At 53.9% G+C, this 14,093-nt stretch overlaps 1 protein-coding gene across 2 annotated transcripts in view; it reads right to left on the reverse strand.

The window, feature by feature from the left end:
- Window positions 1-2,172: 2,172 nt before the first annotated feature.
- Window positions 2,173-14,093, reverse strand: part of CNTFR (ciliary neurotrophic factor receptor) — a 202,950-nt gene continuing 191,029 nt past the window's right edge. For both annotated transcript variants that reach the window (XM_059491824.1, XM_059491823.1), the window contains exons 9-11: window positions 5,178-5,358; window positions 3,527-3,671; window positions 2,173-2,641 (exon numbers count right to left, since the gene is read on the reverse strand). In XM_059491824.1, the coding sequence (XP_059347807.1) occupies window position 2,641; window positions 3,527-3,671; window positions 5,178-5,358 (327 nt within the window). In that variant the 3' untranslated portion in view covers window positions 2,173-2,640. The remainder of the gene's footprint in view (window positions 2,642-3,526; window positions 3,672-5,177; window positions 5,359-14,093) is intronic.

A 14,093-nucleotide genomic window follows, 5' to 3' on the forward strand; every position in this document is an offset into this window, starting at 1 on the left:
CTTGAGAGGGACAGGTTTCTTCTGCTTAATAACCTGAGACAGCAAGCCTCTGGACCAGCTTTGGAAATGCTGGGAGGAGATGAAGGTGATCTGTCTGTCTGGGATGATTCCCCCTAGCAAGGGCTGGGCCTGACATTTTCATCTCTGCTAAGAGCTGTCCCTTCCCCCTGCCCCAAAGAGCCATCTGCTATGGTAGATTACCCCAGCTTTTAGCACTGTGAATCTATAATTAGTGCATAATTAATTACCAGATGTTTTTAACACTAATGAAACATTAATAAATGACGGAGGCATGTTGTCTGGTAATGGAACATTAACCAGTGAACCAAGTCAGCGCTGCCGCCAGCATGGCCAAGCCAGAGACAGGTCTGCATCTGACTGAGCTCTTCCCTAAATAGAGCTCCAACATTGTTCAAATCACAGAAAGTGCCTGGTGGGAGCAAGTGACCAGCTTGGTGCTGCCTTCAGGCTTTGCAGAGCCAAGGCTGTGGCTCCTTCACCTCTGTCCTTCCTTCCCTCCTTCCTTCCTTCCACCCACTCACCCATCCATCCACCCGACTCATGTGTCCATCCATCCAGCCAGCCAGCCAGCCACACACACCTCCCTGCTGTAGAGACTTAGTTGGGGCACCAGAGAGGTCATTTTCTAAAAAGTGGAGCACTGGAGAGATAATTTTCTAAAAAGTGGAGCACCAGACAGGGGCACCAGAGAGGTAATTTTCTACCTCTTAGTTGGGACACCAGAGAGGTAATTTTCTAAAAAGTGGAGCTTTGCCCATGGACATTGCTTGATGGCACCCCTGCTCCAGGGGGTGGTCCCAAGCCAGGCACATGGGGAAAGGACACACTCCAACAATGTCCATTGCCTCCACACTGGGTCTCTGTGAGCCCTGCCCTGACAGGAGTTTAATTCAGAGCAGCTGGGCCAGTGACATTTTCCTAACATGAAATTGTTAATCAGACATGGGAAGTGCATTAGTTGTGACTACAGGCCACCTCCAGGCTGCACAGGCAGGTCTCCATCCTCCTGCCTGCCCGAGGGATGTCAGGGTGCAGCCAGAGCTTGGGGACACAGGGGACCCTCCAGGGCTCGTGAATGGGGAGATGTGGCACTTCCCCATCACAGCAGAGGTGTCATATGGGCTGGTGACAACCATCTCCTTTCCCTCACCAGGAGTCCCCAGGCTGGGCACCTTCTCAGGATGTCCTGAAGGGCAGTTTTTGGGTCTCTCACCCCTCGAGGAGGATGGTGCTATGGTCTCAAACACCAGAGCAGGCTCCAGGGTGCGTGTGTGTCCTCTCAATGCTGTTCCCATGTCTTCCCCAACTCAACCAGCACCAGGCATGGAAGAAGGCAGCCAAAACCCCCCTCCCCAGATGGAAGGGAAATGACACCCAGAGCCGCCAGTCATCATGAAATGAACATTTAATGAAGACAGTCTCTCCTGGTGTGTGTGTGTGTCCGTGTGTGTGTGTGTGCATGTGCGTTGTCTCTGTGAGCTTAGTTTTATCCCCTCTATTACTTTTTTTTTATTATTTTTCTTTTTTTTTTATATATATACATCTATAAAAAATTCAAATACAGCATGTCAACAGTGGGAATACTAGGACGTATGGTATTAAATACTGCGCTTGGGTCCAGGCAGGGCCAAGAGGAGGTGTCTTTACAAAACAGGGCTTCGGGCAGGATGGGGAGGAGAGGAGAGCAGAGCAGGCATGGGGACAGCTGGGGGCAGCCAGGGACAGCGGGGCACAGGTCTGCAGGGCTCCAGCTCTAAAGGCAACAGCAGAGCTATTCTGCTTTTGTTGGAGAATGAGACAAAGACATCAATGGGGGTGATTCCCTGTATCCAACACGGTTAAAAGTTTGGGGGTGATGTTGGGTCGGGGCTGGGGGTGGCGAAGGCTCCTGCAGGGCGCTGTGGAGGGGGAGGTGGAGGGACAGCTCTCCCAGGCGCTCGGCAAGGGCCAGGGGGGTTTTACCGGTGTTTCACTTCCTTTGTTTTTTTGGGGTTTTTTTTTTTTTGTTTTGTTTTTTTTTTTTTTTTTTTTTATCCCATTAAAACCCCGCCAGCTCCCTGCTCCCCATCGCACTTGTGAAAGCCACCAGGTCCCCCCTCCACCACCCCCTCGGAGAGGACCAAGACACGACCCCCCCCGCCCCGATCCGTGCACTCCTCCAGCCTCGCCACGCGGTGGAGAGCTCAGGGGAGCGAGTCCAGTCCCTGGGGGACCCCCTTTTGCCATAAGGGGGTACAACAGCTTGGAGCATCATTCCCCTCACCACCCCCCCGTTTTCATATCCCCTTTTCTCGGTGCGCGGCCGCGGGGGCGGCGGGCACGTCTTTGGCGTGGGGGGGTTTAGCTGTATGAGCGGGACCCTCGGCTCGCTCCCCTCGGCGGAGGAAAGGGGCACGGACGGGCGTCTGTCTCCTCGCTCCGGGCCGGCAGAGGGATTTTGCGGCCCCCCAGGGGACGGCAGCAGCTCTGTCCTCCTCCGGAGTGGCGGCGAGAAGCGTGGTGCGTCCTCAATGTGTGCAAAATCGAAGAGCGAAGAGACTCGACCCGGGAGCGGGGCGGGGGCGGCGGGAGCGGCGGGGAGGCGGCTGCGCTGGGCGGCGGTGGATGGACGGATGGAGATCTGCAAGCGGGGAGCACAAGGGTCACGGCCTCGCTCCGAAGTCAGCTCTGCTCAGCCACCCGTGGGACACACCCAGCGGAATTTCCTTTTTCCCTCTTTTCCGCAGGTACTCGGGTACCCAAATTTCCACCTCCTCCTCCCAGGGCTGGGCCCTGCCCACCCTCCTCTGACAGCGTGCCACCACCCCTCCTGGTGTCACACACGAGATGACACTGTCAGAGGGGAGCAAAGAACCCCCTGCCCACAAGGATCTTATCTCTGGGCACCAAGGAGGGGTGGCTTATCCTTTATCTCCCAAAAGTGACACATGTGGCTGCTTCCAGGATCCATCCCTGTCCTTGGGTAATATGAAAGGGCATTTGGGTGTGACACCCATGAGACAGCAGCCCTGGTCTATAAAGGAGAGGAGCTTTTTTGTGGCTCTCCAGGATGCCAGCTCCATCCTAAGCCGAATTAAGGACATTTTTGAGATGCAATCTGAATTTTTTGATCTCGGACAATTTTTCTTTCATCATTAAGCAAAGGCCTTAGATTTCCATGTGGCTTCTTTGCCTCTTAAAAATGTCAGCAGAGAGGATGGGAGAGGGCTGCTGAGAACAAGACATCAAAGACTGACCATTTTGCCAGCTTTGCTTGAAAAGCCATTTTTGAGACCTCCAGCCGAATATCCATCTGAAAAAGCAGTCAGACTTGGTGCATTTACAAAACTGCAAGAAAAACCCAAATGACTTGTTTCCAATGCCCTTCACCCACTCTCTGGCCAGAGCATCCCCTTCCCAACCACATTAGAATCCTGAGGGTTCCCATATCCCATATCCCTGTATCCCTGCCCCATCCCAGCACCCACATCCTGCCTCTCATGCCTCAGGCTTGGGAGATACTCACTAAATAAAGAGGACACTATAGGCAGCCACGACCAGTCCAGCTGTCCAACACACTGCCATGGCCCCGCTGCCCACCACGGCCCCCTTGTCACAGATCTTGGTTGTGGGTGGTGCCATGAAAGAGGAGGTGCTAGCACTTGTTGTCTCTGCAAGAAAGGAGAGTGGGTGGTGAGGAGGGCTGGGATGCCCTGGGATTCATCCCAGAGGAGCAGCCCTGCTCTGGTGTGGATTGGACCTGGCTCCAAATTGCCCTTTTCAGTGCTATACCACACTAGGGCTGAGGTAAAGGGCTGGGATGATTCAAGGGATGGTGTGATCCATGAGATTTCCCTGGCTGTGATGGTGCACCTACTGCTTGGAGATGTTTCTGCCACCAGGCAGAGCTGGGCATCCTTCTCATCCCCATCCTGACCAGCTGAGCCACTCCATGCACCAGGTCTGTGGGAATCTTAGCTAGGAAGTCACAATGAGCCATTAGTGCTCAGCTGAGAGCATCCCTCACCCACAGGACACGCCACACACAGCAGGCTGCATCTACTGGGCTGGCTCACAAGGTTTGTCCTGCTTTGTCCTGAACCAGATGGATTGTCTGTGCCTGCAGAGGGTGCAGGATTGCAGGGAGTGCTTGGATGAGCAGTCAGGCAGAGGCAGCTTTGGCCACATCCAGATGGCTCCAGCATGTCCAGGCCAGACTGTCTGGGCTGATGCTGGGCACCACAGAGTTTGTCTCAGCATCTCTCAGACTCCACGGAGGCGTCACAGTGGGGCTCAGCGTTGGAGCTGGGGTGTCCCACATCAGCCCTACCTGGCTGCAGCAGGCACACAGGGATGTGTGTGTGAGGGACACTCGTGTGCCTGCACAAGGCAGGTGACACTGACAGGGGCATTTGCATTTAGCACAACACAGGTAGGAATGGAAGCAAAAACCAAAACGCTGACAGTAGCGCTGCTGCAAAGTGCTCCTGCACTCCTTGTGGGGCTTTATCCACCTGGGAATGGTGGTGGGGGCTGTAAATCCCTGCTGCTGCCTGAATATCCAGGTGCTCTACCAGGTGCTGTTTTGAAAAGGGGGGTTTCTCTGCACAGAAGCCAAGGAAACCAGTGCAGGGTCTGCTCCATCCTTTCTGGGAAACAGAGGGCTGATAACATCCATTTGGACAGAGTCCCAGCTCTTTCCTAGAAACAGAGACTTGGTGTTAACTTGGTGGCTTTTATTTTGAATTGGCATCCCTTTGAGCCATTGTGAGGGGTCAGGGGTGTGGAGGAGGTAGGACTGGAGAGGGGAGGGAGGGCTGGAGTGAGACAACACTCCAGGGAACAACCACCACAAAAACCACAACAACACCCACAACAACAACAACAACCACAAGAACAACAACAACAATAATACAATGGCTAGCCTCATTGTCCTGCCCCAAGTATCCTGGTGAGAAGGATGCTGGATCCAGATGAGCTGAGTCAGCATCCTTCAGGCCATGGTTACACCTTCTGACCTGGCCACAGGAGGGGGCAAAGTGCAGCGTGAAGGGCTGCAGCTCCATGAGTTTTTTGGGGCTATTTTTGGCTGTGGGCAAAACTTGCATGGAGCAAGAGGAGATCCCTCAGCCCGGAGTTCTGTGTTCCTCCTATTTGTACTGGGAGGAGGCTCTTACCTGTGATCTGGGCCTCCGTGGTGAGATGCTTGGGCTCCTCTGTCCAGGGGGTGGCATGAACGGCCACGCTCCAGTCACTCCACGTGCCGATGTCGTTGTCTTTGGCTGCCACCTGGATGATGTATTCCTTGCCAGCGTAAGCGTCCGTGATGGTGTGCGATGTCCCGTCCGACAGCTCGACCTGAGGGCAGCAGTGGGTACAGGAGGGCAGTCAGAGGGGTGCCCGGGACGTGTAAGGCAATTTAACTCGGCTAAAAGATGATAACAAGGCTTTTGCAGCACTTTTGGAAATACTGAGGCGTTGTGGGCAGAGGCACAAGCCCAGGACAGGGAGGGAAGTGGAGGGAGATGCTCCAGCTGCAACTCCACTAAAGGTTTAAAGATCTGGTTCCACTCCCAAACTCACGGCGTCAGAGTGGAGCAGCTTCCTCTAGAGGTCACCAGAAACTAGCAGATGTGTGTGCGGGCTCCTCGGACACGCCAGTGCAGAGCTGGGAGCTGGATATTGCAGGCAGTGGCTGCGATGTGCAGCGCGCTTTCAGGGCACCGCTGCCAGTGCTGGGAGCAGGCTTCCCCACCAGCAGCACCGCTGGCCAGGCTGCTGGCATCCCGTTGTTTTGGCTTGCATCTCTCCAGCTGGGCCCTTGGACAAGTATCAAGTTATGATCGATGGTTTCTTCCTAGAAACCATTCCCTCCGCCCCATTGTCACCGCTGTCTGAGCTGTAGAAGACCCTGCTGTCCTTTGTGCTGCAAAGTGCAATGGTTTAACCCCATTTAACCTTCCGAGGGATCTCTGATCCATCTGGAGCTTGGCTCCAGGACAGAGGGATGCAGGTGCTCAGCAGAAATGCACCCTGCTGGCACCAACCCCAGTGAGCAAACACACATGCCTGATAGAGGAGAAGGGCTCAGCACCCAAGGGACCAGGGCAGGAGTATCTGGAGAGGCTGAGTGGGATATTACCCTCCAGGGCAGGAGTATCTGGAGAGGCTGAGTGGGATGTTGCACTCCAGCCCATCTCTGAGACCAAGGAACCAACATGCTGCCCACTTGAGTACCCCCCTGTGCTGCTGCTGTGCGTGGTTTGGGGGGCACACAGGGCATCTCTTGCCCAGACACATTCCTAATAAAGATGCTGCAGGATTAGGGGTGTTGTGGAACTGACACAGCCCAGCTGTGAGCACCAGTGCACAGCCAGGGGCTCGAGCAGGGCAAGCATCACGCCATGGGTGGGGGCAGCTCCATGGTGCTACACGTGTGGGCTCCTCCACACGTCCCCAGCCAGCGAGGAGAAGGTCAGGCACAGAATCATGCTGCCCTGGGCAGCACCAACAGCTCAATTGCAGGAGGAAGATCCAAACTTTTGCCTGGTCAGGAAGGGAGGAGGGGAGGAAGGGAGGGCTGCACCATTGGGGTGCCCAGGAGGTACCTGGGCACCTGTGGGATGAGGCTGCCCTGGCAGCGTGCCTGTACACACACAAGGGATGTGTGCACACCAGATGGGCAGTACCATCACCCCACAGCTTGCAGAAGTACCTTAAAAGCAGGAACCCACCCTGAGAAAGAACCAGGCCTTCTCCAGTCCCTTCTGTGCAGCACATGTGACAGCCCAGCACAGATGCAATCCCTTTGGCATGAAAGCTGCAGCCCCTTCCAGGCTTTTACTGTCACTCTGGGGAATTCCTTACAGGAGGAGGGGAATTTTTGCTTTCTTGCTCCAAGTGAAAGCCTTTCCTTTCCTATTCCCACTTCCAGCCTTCTGTCCAGAACATCAGAGCCCTTGGGTTCTGCAATCCCAGCTGCTCCTGCCACCCGACCTGAGCCCCAGATTTGGAGCACATCTGGATGCAGGACTGACTCCACTGGGAGCCCAGGCACCTTGGGGTGGGTAGGCAGGGGACCCAGCAGGTTGTGAATCATCTGGTGTGCTAGGCAGGGCACCTCCCTGCAGTGTAGTGGCACAGTGAGGCTCTCTGTGCCACCCAGACCTTGGGGGCTCTTTGGTGGCACCCACCAGTGTGGATGGCAACGCCAAGGGAATCAAGTTAAATTAACTCCTAATGATAATTAAATGAAATGAAACCTCACAGTGTGAGCTGCCCTGCTGACTTGACTTGCTCAGTGCTGGGGTATGGCTTGGAATTGGAGAATGGGGACAGGGGTCTGAAGGATGCTGGGCTTATCCAGCTGGTGTATGACTCTGTCCAGGACTTCCAGCATGCTCCAAACCCCTGACTCCTCCCTGGGACCTGCACCAAGCAGGCTGCAGGAAGGCCAGCCCTACTAAGGTCCTGGTGACCTGCCCAGGCTGCTTTCCCATCAGGAGCATTTTCCCCATCCCAAGATTCCTCCCAGCTTTCCCTTGGGAGCAATTCCTGCCTCTTCCCACCCACAACCAACCAGCAGCTGAGAGTGTTTGTAGGTGGGGTGTCACAGGCACCATGGGGTTAAATCTGTGCCTTGCCTCGGCAGGGGGATGTCCCCCAAGGACCCAGACCTTCCTTGTAGGACCTGGGAGGATGTTGCCCTAAGCTCTGCTTTGCACAGCAGTTAAAGAGAGAAAGCATGGATGGCATCATCCATCTCTTCCCACACAAACAGCCTCTGGATGCAGAACTTCTGAGCTGGGCAGCCACATTTGCTGGATACATCCAGCATTTGTCATGGTGGGGAGAAAGCCACCGGGTGGGTGCCCATGACCCAACACAGAAGTGCCACCACAAATGGGAAAGCACAGAGAGAGACAGAGCTGGGGGAAGACACACTGAGGAGGCTGTGGGGGGACGGGTGGACACACAGCATCAAAGGCAGAGGAAGAAATTCCTTAATCCATGTCCTCGCCACACAGAGACAAAAGTTGGAGGAAGGCTGTGCATGGTAATTTTTTTGGCCAGGGTGGGGGTTTGTGTGTTGCTGCCTGCCTTTGTGCACCTGCCAAAAGTCACTCTGACTGGCTGTGAAGTGCTGCCCAGATTAATGAGGGATCAGTAGCCAGTGCAATGCAGAGCCATTAGCATTGCAAAAAAAAAAAAAAAAAAAAAAAAAAAAAAAAAAAAAAAAAAAAAAAAAAAAAAAAAGAAGAAAGAAAAATAAAAGAGAGAGAGAGGAGAGAAAGAGAGAGGAGAGAGAAATGAAAAAAAGCAAAAAAGCCCTTGAACCTAAGTAATTCAGATGACAACTTGCTGAGGACAGCGTGGGCTGGGATCCCATTCCCTGCCATGGTCACATAACCCCACATTCCTGCCTGGAAAGATTACAGAGCTGCTGAGTGCCCACCCACAGCCCCAAGTGCCAGGATGAGCACAAGGACCAGCGCCACATTGATGGGATGGAGACAGACTCTTAGGGCAGGCTGAGGGGAGGACTGCCTGCCACTTGGCTTTCCCCTGTCCATGCTGGTCTCCCCTGCACAGGCTGGGGGCCTGGGGACAGCCACAGCAGCCATACACACTCCAACACCCATGCCTGCCCTCCTTCCACACTGCTGTCCCTGTCTCAGTGCTCAGCACAGCAGGAGTTAGGGAAGCCATTATCCCCTCTGAGCCCCCCTCATCCTGCTCCCAAGGCCCCCAGCCTGCCCTGCCAGGCTGCCTTGGCAGCGAAAAAGGGCACTGGGCTTAGTTCCCACCCAGGCTCTGCTCCTGCTCCGGGGTGACCAGGCAGCAATTAGTGGTGAACAGGGTGATGCATGGGCAGGTCTGAAGCCCAGATGGCTTTTGGAAGGGGATGGGAAGGGAGGCAGGGAAGAGAACTACACCCTCCTCTGCCCCGACAGGTGGGCTGGGGGCTGGTGTGTGTTGAAAGGAAGTGCAGGGAGACAAGGGGAGATCAGATGCCTCCTTTTCTGCATCCCACATGAAAATGTGTTTGCTGGCTCCCCCGTGGTGGCAGTGGCTCTGTTTCCCATTCCTTGACAGCTCCTGCTGTCCAGTTCAGCTCCTGCAGTGGGAAGGGAGTGCTTCACTGGCAGTATGGGGATGAGGATGGCACCCCTCTGTCCCAAGGCAGGGATGCACTGACTCTGTGTGTGTCACACCTGTCCCAGGTGCTGTATCCAGCCCAGATGAGTCTGCCTTCCCCACAATAAAAGGAGCACCCTCCCTAGCTATTGTAAGGTGAAGCTGGTGTGCTCACACAGCCTTTGCTACCCACAGCACTCATGGGAAGAAACCCCTTCTAAGAGCACAACCTGGCACTGCCAAACATCTGGCATCCTTGCAACTCCTCCTCTGGATGTGACTCTAGTTATACTGGTTGATGGGGGAACTGAGTTAGGGATGGGACACACAGTGAGCTCTATTTCACAGCCACTTTTCCCATAGCAAGGGCCAGATCCTGCCACTGGGCTGCAATGAGCTGTGCAGGGACTCAGCCACACAAACAACTGCTGTTTCAGGTGCCTTCAGGCCCTGCAAGTGCAGGGGGATCCCAGCAGGACTTCCACCTGTCCTGGGGAACAAGGTAAACCAAAAACAGGAGTAATCTTAAGCAAACTCCCCTGCCACTGGGAAGCTCAGGAGGGTCACGGCAAATGGCCAGTGCAGCTTGAGAAAAGATGTCGCCACGTGGAAAAGAAATGTTTTGCTTTTTCCCTTTGAAAGCCATGCCTGGAGAGCAAATATGAATGACAGTGATCACTAACAAAGATACCCCCAGATACCTCCTCCTTCTGCAGAGCTGCAAGAATCAGTCAGTATAACCCCAGATAAAACTTCCTACCTGGACTCTGGGATCACTGAAGGTTGGGAAAAATGAATGACTTCCTCCTATTCCCTGCCAGCTGGGTAGTGGAAGAGCCACTGTAGCAGGGTCTGAGCTGTGCTTTCTGCTGTCAGCTGTGGTGCTGCACAGAGCCCAGCCCTGCTGTTTTGGAGGGTTTTGGAGGATGAGCTATCACAGGGCTCCTCTGCAGCCTGGGCTGTGCCACACCAGATGCAGCTGAACTGATCCCTTCTGGCTCAAAAATAAAGACCATCTTTGAAAGCAGGGGCTGTTACAGGAAGACAAGCTAACAGGAAACTTTCTCCAGATGTGCTGGCCCCGTCCTGCCAAGTGACAACTGTCAGAAGTCACATTTGCTCGTGGCTCTGGGGAAGATGGGATGAGGATTGCTGAGGGCACTCAGCAGCAGCTCTAACCTGGCTGGCACTGGTATAGGCTGCCTGCAGATGCCTTCACCATGCTGATATGGCTGACAGCAGCTTGTGCAAGGCCATGGCAGAGCACAGACACCTGCCCAGTGTGGTCTGCATGTGGGCATGGAAAGTTAGGCTTGCCATCACCTTCCCACCTGTGTGAGCCTGCAGGTGAGGACATGCATGTGTGAGTGCTCTGCTGCACTGTGGGACCTTCACAGCTGTCAGGTGCTCAGTGCTTTTAGGTCAGCAGCAGCTTCCAAGGGTGCTGAGAGCGCCCAGGCAATGCCAGCCAAGGGTCCTGAACCTGCTCTGTACCAGAAAAAGTGATTCCTGGGCATTTCCTACCCCTGTCCTCCTGCGAGAAAATCTCTGCTCCAGCCCTGCCTGCCCCATGCTGAGCTGCAAGTGACACTATTACAGCCTAAATATTTTGCTCCCACTTATTAATTCTTTGGATTTCTCCCCCCCCCCCCTTCTTTTTTAATCACTGACTTTGCAGCTGGGAGAGGAAGGGAGAGAAATGCTGCAATAAAAGCTACCAGGCGTGAAGTTGTAACCCAGCTTGCTCAGGGTGACCTCCCTGCCAAGATTGCCTTGCAAAGAGGGGGAGTGCAGGCAAAGCAGCAGAGGCACAGGGGGATGCAAATGGACACAAGGAGGCACTCCTGCTGCAAAGTGACATTGCCACCGTGCCGGCGGGGACGCTGCTGTAGCAGGCAGTGGCACTAATTGCTTTCCTACCCAGCTTGCTCCATCCCTCTCCTTGCCCATCAGAGATAGGATATATGCATTAGCTCACACTTTCAGGCTGTTTCAGGCTGCTCCAAGGCAGGAACTTCCAGAGACAGCATGTAAAATTCACCTTTCTGATGAAAAAATGTCGCTTTGCCCTGGGAGACAAGCCTGAGCCCACTCCAGCAGCCACTTCCAACAGGGACGAGGGAGGTCAGTCTAGGGGACAATGCCATCCTTGCACCAACAAACCCAATACTAAGTATTCGGCAATGCCCACAAACTTTTCATTCCTGTCCCCAAGACCCCACCATTTAACTGCATCAGAGCAGGCACAGATGTCTGCGTGGGGTTTTTGGGTTTGTTTTTGCCCCAGCTCCTAAAATCCTGTGATAGTGGGAGCACTTCAGCTTGCACTTCCAGAGAAGGACGCTTCCAGCCTTTGCAAATGCTCACGAACATGGCCCTAATGCTTCCAACGCAGAAGAGGAAGGAGAGAACTCAACCACATTATTAGCTTTAAATATCTCATGACCTTTTCCTGCAAATCTCAAGATCTGAGGTGCAGCCTGCCTCACGGTTCGTTAACATTTCATGTTGTCATCGCGGCCAATGGGTTCAATTAGACTTCAGGACGGCATCTGCAAATTGCTGGCAACCCACAGTAGGAAATCCTCCCTTGGTCTGGCCACCAGCTCCGACGCTGCACAAGAAATACCGTCTTGAGCCCTGCCACATTCCTGGGATGTGCATCCAGCTGGCAAGCGCTCAGTGCACGTGATCTCCCTCCAAAAACTGCGAGAAGGGGGGACGCAGCTCCACAAAATGCCATGGGAAGGGAGTGAATTGGGCGCAAGGCCTGCCCGTGGCTCCCCAGAGATGCCCGGGATGGTGTCAGGCCACCCGGCTGCGCAGGGCCGAGCGTGCAGATGTGCGCGCAGGGAGATCGCATGTGCGAGCACTGCTGCTGCTGCTGCTGCTGCTGCGAGTTAACTGAGGGAGCCTGTAAAACCAGAAACAGGCTATTAGCGATCCATTAGGAAAGGGTATCCAGTTCCAGCCTAGGTAAGCCATTAGAGGAACATCTGAGAGCATTAGGAGAGCTCGCTTGGGGCCAGGATGGGGCTATAAAACAGAAGAGGAAACCACGCTAATCTGGCTTGAATTACAAACTTAAAAGCGGGAGAAAAATAAAGGATACCCTAAACATTTAATGTTTTATATTTAGGAGACAGAAGGGGAGATTTTGCCAAAAGGAGAGAATAAAAAACCTGTTTGGGCTACAAATATCCATCTCTCTTCTGGCAGCAGAGAAACCACTAGCCCCTCTTCCAGAAAGGGAGGAGTGTGATCTTAAAGTTGCTTGAGTTTCAGAGTGAGCTCAGTGCTGGTGGGGTGGAGGGGAGCTTTTGGCCACATGATGTGGCACGATGTGACATGGCTGCATCCCCAACAGCTATGAAATGCTTGTGCCCAGGTTCAAGGGAGCTGCTGTGCAATCTGGCACGTTTCACTGTATGCCCATGTGAGAACTCATCATCATCATCCCTCCATGATAGTAATTCCCAGAGCACATCACCGTAATTCTCAGAGCAAACTGCAACATGAGAGCTGCTAAGTGGAAAGATGCTGCTGAGCAGGGGAAAGGGACTGCAAATGGCATGCTGGGGCTCAAATCCAATTTGCAAAGCGCTGGGCAGGTGACAAGGGTGTTCTCCCCACTGCTGGGTCAGCCCAGAGACTGCTTCACGGCGTGGGTGCTTGGGCCAGGCACCACTGGACTTTCTCTGGAGCAGGCAAACTGCATTTCTGGCCATCTCACACTGTGGCAGTCTCGATAAGATCCACTGCTCCCGCCACGGATGGCTTCATCTTCTGGTGCCAAGTCCTGGCATTATTAAAATCCTGAAAGGAAGAGCCTGGAAGAAAGCAGATGCTGATTGAATCAGGCCCTATGGTATTCGACAGCTCGACATCCATCTGATCCTATTAGTGCTCATTGGGTCCTGCCTGCCCAGGTGCTGTGCATAAATCAGACCCTGCAAAGATAACGGGAGGTGGAGAGGTGAAAGAGGAGCTGCTTCTTCTGCCAAGAAACACCACGTGTGAGCAGGGCCTGCATGGATATTCTGTCTCGGGGCAGCCTTGGATGCTCCTTTGTGGGAGCATCCTTCCCACAGTGCTGCCAAGTACATGCTAAAAACCCAGAGCAGAGGTGGGCTGCCATGAGGAGGCAGGGACAGGGCTCAGCCTGTGGACCCTGGGCAGACAGGGACGTGCCAGAACATGAGGTTACCCAACTGCTGTTTGCTGGCAGGGACATCTCCTCTCCCTACTGAGCTCCAAGCTGCCCCATTGTCAGCGTGCAGGTTATAAAAAAGCAAGGATTTCTCCGTGCCAGCTGCCAGTGGGGACAGCAAGAGCCAAGGTGAGGGGCAGCTCATGGCAAGAGACCTGCACCTCCACGAGAATTAAGACACCTCCATGCAAGCATCACATGTGTGACCACCTCATCCTTTCTCAGGGCACTCATCCCTTTGAGCTGAGACCCAACACCAGCACTGCAGGGCAAGAGGGACACATGAGCAAGGCTTGGACCTACCAAATTGTGTCCTTCCCTCTTCTGTCTCAGTCTGGGGGTACAGGGACACTCTCCAAAATAATAAGAAGGCAAACAAAGAGTGCAGGGAGGTTTGGGCATGCTCCCAGCATGACGGCATTGGTGGGGTTAATTTTGGGTACAAACACCTGCATTTGCAGGGTGCTCAGCTGGGCTAAGCAGGTTGAATGTACCAGTGGGGTCTGGGGTCAGAGCAGCTCCAGCTGCTGCAGCACTGCCTTTCCCTGGTGTTTGGGAAACGATTGAATTAGGCTTTGCAAATAATTCATCTGATGAATAGTGGCAGTTTTCCTCAAATCATCCACAAATCAAATTTTTCATTAACCAGCCAGCAGGGTAGGGAGTCGGAAAACAAGGCTGGCACCTCACTCACTGAATGCTTGCACTTGCTCACTGAGCAAATTATTCCCCAAACACTCTTCTC

Source organism: Ammospiza nelsoni, chromosome Z (genome assembly GCF_027579445.1).
Source record: "Ammospiza nelsoni isolate bAmmNel1 chromosome Z, bAmmNel1.pri, whole genome shotgun sequence".
Classification (NCBI taxonomy): Eukaryota; Metazoa; Chordata; class Aves; order Passeriformes; family Passerellidae; genus Ammospiza; species Ammospiza nelsoni.